This window comes from Sceloporus occidentalis, unplaced genomic scaffold (genome assembly GCF_023333645.1).
Source record: "Sceloporus occidentalis isolate IW3139 unplaced genomic scaffold, rSceOcc1.0.p SCAF_78, whole genome shotgun sequence".
In the NCBI taxonomy this organism is placed as follows: Eukaryota; Metazoa; Chordata; class Lepidosauria; order Squamata; family Phrynosomatidae; genus Sceloporus; species Sceloporus occidentalis.
The window spans coordinates 1,838,911-1,847,568 of record NW_028317058.1 but is presented as its reverse complement, the minus strand read 5'-3'; the positions used below and the strand labels follow the sequence as shown (position 1 = coordinate 1,847,568).

Below are 8,658 nucleotides of genomic sequence, written 5' to 3'. Positions count from 1 at the left end.
GCTTCACTTACAAGAGATCCTAGATCGGTAAAGCATGCAGCAAACATATTCAATTTTGGAATTCAATACATGCTCACGTTAATGCTCAAAAACCTGGAATTCAGATTTGTTAAGTGGCAGCAAATGTACTAAGATACATTTGGAAAGTCAGATCTGATTCGGCTAATTAAGACTGATCGTGGTTGGGATTAGATGAGTGGCAATCTATACTAAAGGAATACTTTGACTGTAATGTAAACATAAGACTGTTTGATATTAAACATAATCAAGACTCTTATATCTACCCAAGGTGCTTTCTTAGAAACCTTCACAATCAGGCATCACAATACTGCTAAAGCATGGCAGCAAACTGGTTTATCGACTACTGGAAACCGATGTTATTAGTATTAGTTTGGACTATGCTAAAACAGCCTAAACGTCTGTAAAAGCAGGTAACAGACACACAGACAGCTGAATGATGCACTCAATACAGCCTTATTTAGGCTACATCTAGAACTCCTGCGGCCACCAGCTGCCTGGATAGCCAGTCCAGTCCATCGTATAGCCCCATGCCGCTCCGGGCATCGCAGCCCTGGATATACCAGCTGCGGCCACAGCACAGTTTGTGAAGGCTCAGGAGCTGCGTCATTTCTTCCACTGAAAGTGCGCCAGCAACGTCCTGTTCAAAACAAGAGGGATACTTAGAGGTGGAGTATACATGCCCCAGAATGCCCAGCAAAAAAATCCTTAAAATGAATGCAAATTAGCATTAGTACACTAAATACATCTATGTAATGGTGCTTACTGATACAGTAATGACTTCTTAGCAGCTCGTCTAAGCATCTTTCTTTTCTTCCTGTTGCCAAGATTTGGATGATTATTCCTCCCCTTTAAATGATCTCTCTCTTTTAAAGTTAAGTTGCTGATAGATGTTAATTGGATTGTTCAACCTTTGCAAGGTGGAGTTACAGCTTTTAATACCTTGTAGGTTAAAAAGTCAAACACAAGTGTTACCTGTTTATTGGCAAATATTAATAGCAAGGCGTCCCGCAGTTCCTTCTCGGTGAGCAGCTTTGCCAGTTCGCTGTGAGCTTCTGTGACTCTGTCCCGATGGCTGCTGTCTATTACAAACACCACCGCTGGAAAGAAGGGAAAGAAGCAACCGTGAGGCTATACTGACCAAGAGGAGCTATTAAAGTGTTAATTAAAATCAAAAGATACGAAGGAGTCCTGGAAACCAAGATGAGGACTCCGGCTGAGGATGCCAAGGATCACCCGCTGCAATGTTTAAATGGATGGGATGGGCAATTTTGCAAAGACCCCCTTTGGGAAGCAATCAAAAACAATAAGTGGTCCGGTGGATGGAAACTGAGGTGGAAGAATTGCAAAGGTGGAAAATTAACATAGGAATGGGAAGACGTGAAGGGTAGGGGTAAGATCCCCTTCAAATAAATCACATGTTGGTTTAATATAACTCCGTCAACAGCTTGGAAAAAAATAGGCATCCGAGCTTTCTAAACATATATCATTAGAAAAGGCTTTCAGCTTTTGTTAAACGTTATCCATCATACATATTCATCTCTAAATATCATCAGGTCCAAGACAACACGCACCTTGTGTGTTAAGGTAATAGTGTTTCCACAGGGGTCTCAACTTGTGCTTCCCACCAACATCCCAAATGGTAAACTTTAAGTTTTTGTATTCCACGGTCTCAACATTAAAACCTTTAAAAAGAAAAAGAAATCTGGTTACTTGAGTCAAAAAACTGAATATGTTATTGTGTTCAACAGACACGAGGAGTTTTACTTCTGCAACGATACTATACAAATTTAGCAGAATCCCCCATTTTTGTATGGTCCTGCCTATTTATTAGTATATAGACACAAAGATTGAAGGTCTTGTATATACATTTTGGTATATAAAATAATTTTCCTGTTCGAGTAAATCAGGTAATGATATAAACACAATTAGAATAGTATTATTACTATTATTTTAATAGTAATACTATAACAACAACACAAAACTGATATTTAAAGGGTACACTCATATGCATTAAAGTGCACACAACGATTGATTTTTATATATTCTGTGCTTTATTTACTTCATAATAAAAGGTAAAACACATGCCAATTTGGCTAATATACAAGAATTTGTATATTTTTAGAGCCACACAGGGACGATGAGAAAAAACACCCTTCCATGAGCTAATCGATTCAGAACTGTACAGAGAAATACATTACAACTTGAAACGTACACTCGCTACTCAAAGAAGGATGTTTCAAAACGGAATAACTATTAAAGAAACAACGTTTCTTGTAAAAAGTTATAATCTGTTACAAAAGCACCACGATTACTCACCAATGGTAGGAATAGGCTGCATGAACTCATCCTGTTTTAACTTAAACAAAATGGTTGTTTTTCCTGCGCCGTCCAGACCCAGCGTCACAACTCGGATTTCCATTTTTGGACCAATGTGGACTCTGTTATCCTGGGAAAGGCAAACATATCCATATAAATGCATATGCCAACATGCTCAGCTGTCACCCAGAACCAAACTTCGGTGATCTATTAAAAAGTCTAAAATACTAAGATGTCTATTTTATCAAATCTGAGCTAACTTACACCTTATCCTTTATGAGTAAATAACTGTGACAAGGCAGAAAACACTGGCATTTCTCTGAACATTGCAACTAGATACAACTCCACCGTACAATATGGATGTGGCAAAAGCTAACACTATCAAATAAGTTAAAGGTACTTAGAATAAAGAACACTACAGTTAAAAAAAAGGCGAACAAACAACGTATGAAATCTTGGTGCCAAGGAGTCATTTTAATTTTCTATGGTCTGAACAAATTACTGTAATGAGAATAATACATGGCAAATATACCGTCATACAGTATTGTTGTATTGTTGTACTGTACGATAAAAAGATTGTGATGGATATCGCACGGGTATATGCAGAAACATTTCAATCATAACCACTCTATGTTAACACTGACAATTTATGTACAAAAAGTTAATTTTATTTACAAATATTAATTTGTCATATCTTGAGATCATGCAGGTATCACCAGTAATGCTGGCGCACTATGTAAAGGATCTCTCCGCCAGCCCCCGGTAACATGAAATCACCTTTGTGAACGTGACGGGGATGCTGGCATCGAGCTGGATGTGATCCGCCAGCTCTGTAAACTGCTGTTGCTGTTTCTGCAGAGTATCCAGAAGTCGCGTGATCTCCTGCTTGGCCAGAACCACTCTGCAGTCATCCTGGGCAAAAAAACAAAGTCACAGCTATAGAAAGGTATTGATTTATATAGTGCCATCATATTCCACAGCGCTGTACAACGAGTTAGACATTCACATAGGTGCCAACGTCAACTACACTTGCTGTGTATAAACCCATGAATGCTTTTCTCCAGAAATAACTGCTTGAGATACTTTCATTATTTCCTATCTGCTTGGCTAAACAAAGAAAAGTAGCCAAATAACATAACTGCAAGTACTTTTTATTAAAGACAAGGGCTACACGCTAAGAAACGGGCAGCCTACCCAGAGCCCCTGCTTTATTAAAAAGAGCACAGAGGTATACCAGACAAAAACATTTTTACACAAAAATATATTACATTATAATACTCACATATTTTATTTATTTAGTTTAGGTTATTTAAATTATTGTACACGTAGAAAGATGTCATGCGGCTCTATGGAAAGTTCTCCTTTAACTTTAGCTCTTGATTTAGCGTTTGTACAGTGCCGTAACCACGCAGTGTTGACACACGCCATATAATACAGGTCTCGTCAAAGAGACTTGAAGTCCACCTTGAAAGAAGGTGTATTTTGCGGAGACCCCCTCTGGGGAACGGATTAGTAGTACAAGCATTATACGGCTCTTCATAACAGCTCTCAATGTTCTGTGATTGAGTGACGGCGCCAGTTACCTGCTGCAAAGCCTTCTCGCAGTGTAGACAGGCCGTGGACACTTCGGACAGCAGAATGGTCATGTTCTCCTGCTGCTGCCGGAGCCAGATCAGCTGCTCTCTCACGTGTGCATCGACCACGCTGAGGGCCATTTCCTCCTGACGGCAAAGCGTTTCATGGAGATCAGAGAAATACGCCCGTACACACGACCGGGCGTTTTCCGCCGTGCCTGGGACCTATTGAATTAGTGACAGATCAAGGAAAACACACAATGTAAAATTGCCATATGAATATAAAATTGAATAGGGAAAGGGAATGAAAGAGCAGCCTGGAAGAAAGGCTATAAACACGTATTATGGAGTTATGGTAACTTCCAATTGATCACTTCGCCATAGTCTCACATTCTGTCTTAATAAATATGGCCCAGGTAAATTCAAATATTAAACCCTTATTCACATAGTGATTCCCCCCAAGACGGAACTCATATTTCTAATGCTCAGACATATTTAGAAACATAGAAATTGACGGCAGATTAGAACCACTTGGCCCATCGGATCCGACCATCTTTCCTGGTGTAAAGATCCAAACCTTAACCGGTCCTTGGTCCTGTCTTCGATTCACTATAACTTTATGTGTATCCCATGCATGTTTTAATTCCTCACTGTATTACCCTCTACCACTTCTGATGGGAGACCGTTCCATTTACCCATTACCCTTTCAGTAAAGTAAAACTTCCCTCTCGTGACACTCTAGTTTTAGATTATTTAGCATCTAGTTTATCACAAGTAAATTTTACCAGCGCCACTCATTAATCTTTATTGAATCTTTCCATTTTATGAACAATTAAAGCATTGATTTAATTATTGTGGTCTGAAAGGTGGTTTTATCACCATAGCAACAAGTGGTCTGGTGCTTGAAGCTTTGGTTTCCATGGTGATAACATCAGTTTTATAGATACAATCTATGCATTATTAGAATTGCTCTATTTTGTATAGTACTGATCGCACACATTAACACAGGAAAACCATCGCAACAAGAACGTTTTCTCAGAACCTTTTCTTACATGTTCTGTGTGAGCCATTCCGATCCCATCTTCCACAATCTGTTCTCCTCCTTCGATCTGCTGAACGATGCCAGTTAGCTTCCTGGAATACTCGGAGATCTCCTCGGTGAAGCTCCGGATGCAGTGAGCCATGTCCAAAATAGAAGCCCGGATCTGGCCGGCTTCACTTTCTAGAACAGAATGCTAAACAACATGTGAATAAAGAAATAAACTAGTGTGCTCCAATGCACAGCCAAACATGCCTAGTATATAATTAATATATATATATATATATATATATTCATCCAAACGCTAAACAATAGTTGGGACAATTCCATTGACACATAATATAATTTCATATACCAAACCAAATCCATAGGGCAGTTTATATATGAATCGTTCAGGACACCTTCCAAAGAAGAAGAACTGGTCTACAAATTGATTTGATTGACTTTTGTCAAGCCACAAAACACAGAAAGTTCTCAGTTAGTGCCTGGGGCACGGCTCCGAGAACTGATCAGTGTCCCCCAAGGACTGAAATCGCAATGTACAGGTTTAGGAAATGCCAAAGATGATTGTGCAGGGCTTGATCTCTGTCTTTACGGTTTTTGCAGAATAATGCTTCCGAGAAAAGCGCGACATACCTTGTGGCCCTGGTGCTTTCCATATTCCTTACAGACGCAGCACATCAAAGGACTGGTCTGGCAGCCATCTTCTAAGCACACAAACTCAATGGCGTGAACCTGGTGCTGGGAACACAAGGTTTTCTCATATGGTTTGTCAGCTAAAGGTACACGTCGGTGCTTGGCCAGCGTCTTTGTGGAATGTGTGTGCAGGGAGCAGTTCGCACAAAGATGAGTTGCGCAGACGGTGCAGTAGACAGAGGCCACGTGAGTCTCATCTTCATCACAGCGTACGACGCTCTGCGTCACGAAAAAGAAGATCAACACAAATCAGTATTTGAAGACATGATGCGGACATTTCTTCTTACAGAATTAAGGTACTCGTTTTCTAACCTTATGTTCGTTATAAAGGAAATCATGGAGCTGCTTGACCTCCACTTATTTCAAACACCTCCATATAGCATTAAGGTCATATTCCTGGCTCTTTTGAACTTCATGAACCCAGTCACTGACAATCTCTGGGAAAACGCGCGTCTCGGAACGCTCAAGAAAAGCACTGAATTTTTTTTTTGCATGCTTCAAATGAAAGCCCTATTTGCTCTGAAAAAAAGGATGTATAATTTGTGCGGGGGCATCAAACACAGAAAAGGGGAATCCTAATTAAACCCACATGTAATAAAAATAGCAACAACCCCTGGGACTGAAGGGCTTAAGTGACAGTAGGTGAAAAAAATCCATCATTTCTTTCATATACTCATGAAATATTTGTTTAAACTTTGTGCCAAAACAGACACGACTATTATTGGGATTTTTAAGACGCGTCGAAGTGATTTAAAGGTCAATGAAAGGTGTGAGGTCTTTCTATCCTATTCACAATGGCTACTTCGTGAAAGATTATATACATACACACACACACACACACACACACTTCTATATAACCGATGTGAGTTATATATAATGGTTTGTACATTACGATTCCTTAGATGGACCAAAAAAGAATTGAACATTTATGAAGAATACCTCTCCAGATCCTCCTACAGCCTCCTCGACTGAGCCACACTGCCCAGTAGCGCCGTTCTGCAGTCGCTCAAGAAGTTCTAACAAAGCAAAGTTTTTCTTTAAGCCCCAAACACCGGAATCCCCTGTGTATAAAAAGAAAGATTGAACAGTTTCAGCAAATTGCACAGAATTACCTGATTTGCTTGACAAGGTTTTTTCAGAAAAAAATCATCTGGAAAAATAACCTCATCTTATAACCGAGGTTGTGTTTTATTTAGACCTCAGATCCACAGCAGCAGACAAAGCCCCGATACTGGAGCTGATACCGGGAGAAGCGGACGAAGAAAGAAGACAGAAGAACGAGGAGAGGCAAGAGAAGAAGCTGTTGAAAGGAAGACAGGGGCACAGAAGTGGTTGGCAGAGAACATTGTATTGGTTTGTCTTAGTCTGTCAATTCTTGTCTTGTCAGACCCCTTGAATATATGTATTGTAAGAGGCGCGGGGTAAATTCTTGGCGCTATATAAATAAAAGATAATAATAATAACAATAAAGTGTGAGAGAGAATGAGTGTTAGGAAGAGTGAGTGTGTGCGCGCGCGAGAGAGAGAGTACAAGCAACAAAAGTAAAAATAGTGGTTTTGATCCCCCCCCCCAATTCAGGCCTTTTCTTTTTTTTCTTTCACAAAGATCCAAAGTTTGGGGGGGTCATCTTCTAATCAAGCAAATACAGTACTACTGCCATGTGTGTATTTTTCTGAACAGGACACAATGCCGCCATTTTTATATTTACCTTTCTAGCCTTATCTGTGCCACACAAATAAGCAAACAGTCCTACCTAGCTCGGTGCCCTGCCGGTCAAACGGGCAGCGGATGGCGCGGCCGTGTAGAGGGAGGCGCGTCAGACAATCGTGGCACACGGTATGGCCGCACAACAGCAGACGTGGAACTTTGTCTCCTTGAAGTGTGAAGACATCTTCACACACTCCACATTCTAGGACCTGAGGATGGCAGGAATGTAAAAGAAAAGAAAAAAAGAAGCAAATACGGAAGGAAAACTTTTTTCACGAAATAAAATGGACATACATGAAGACACCGGCTATTTCTTTTTACATGTTGAAAGCAGACAACACAAGAGATTGTAGACCCCAAGTTCAAAAGTTGCGTAGCAACCCGGCGGCTCTTAACCCCTTAAGCACAATGGGTGGTCCCTAAACTCATTGAAAACAATGTACATGTACGGGCTTTGTCATTAAGGGGTTAAGAACGGCTGCACTTGGAATTCAGACATGAAATCATCATCTCGCGTTTCAGTGCCGGCTTTCAGCTGTGGTGCATACTTTACAGAAAGCGATGACACTAATTACAAGCAGGAGAATCTAGTCAACCAGCAACCTCAATAAACTGAGCGGCCCACATATGATTTACAAGGCGGCTTCGCTTACAATCAGTGCAGCGTGTAAAGAGCTCGATGTGAAAGTGCTTTGCATAAAACTTTTAGATGAAGGATTTTAATCTAAAAAAAAACAAAAACAAAAAAAACACAGAAAGAGTGGGGTGTTTATTTAGAAAATATGAAAAATCCAAAGGAATCTATTCTTTAAGACGGAATACAAAAGTTCTTTTATTACCAAATGTTTTTTATATTTTATACGGAAAGTATTGGCCGTCTCTCAACATGCCACTAAAACGCACAAATGTGAAAGCCGCGTACAGAAGGAGTTACAATCCATATTCTGCCCAATATATAATTACAGTGAATCACCGAATCGGGTTATAGGGTCTATTTATCTAGAGTCATTCGATACATTTCAATAAACCACTTGCATGTAGGAGAAAAACATCAAAAAATCTCTAATAAGAGAATTCCATTGTTTCTATATCGACTCCCATTACACTGTGCCAGGCTTCATAAGAGACTGGGGGGTGGGGTTTGGGGGGGTTGCTTTTAAGGATTTATTATCGCTATATTTATTATTGTTATGTTATAAAAGCATTAAAACATTAGGGTAACTTTTAAACGGTTTTAATACTGGAGTTACTTTACCTTATTTGTCTCTATACGTCAATTAACCATTAAAATCTACATATGCATTT

The 8,658-nt window shown here is 39.8% G+C and overlaps 1 protein-coding gene across 1 annotated transcript; it reads right to left on the bottom strand.

Annotated features, from left to right (window-relative positions):
• Positions 1-478: 478 nt before the first annotated feature.
• On the bottom strand, positions 479-8,405 carry LOC149285509 (E3 ubiquitin-protein ligase TRIM23-like). The gene is made up of 11 exons (XM_089495233.1): positions 8,385-8,405; positions 7,400-7,562; positions 6,586-6,707; positions 5,587-5,865; positions 4,964-5,146; positions 3,921-4,136; positions 3,115-3,249; positions 2,338-2,467; positions 1,593-1,703; positions 994-1,118; positions 479-658 (listed from the first exon to the last, which is right to left on the bottom strand). The coding sequence occupies exons 1-11, from the start codon at positions 8,403-8,405 to the stop codon at positions 479-481; spliced, it is 1,665 nt and encodes a 554-aa protein (XP_089351359.1).
• Positions 8,406-8,658: the final 253 nt, after the last annotated feature.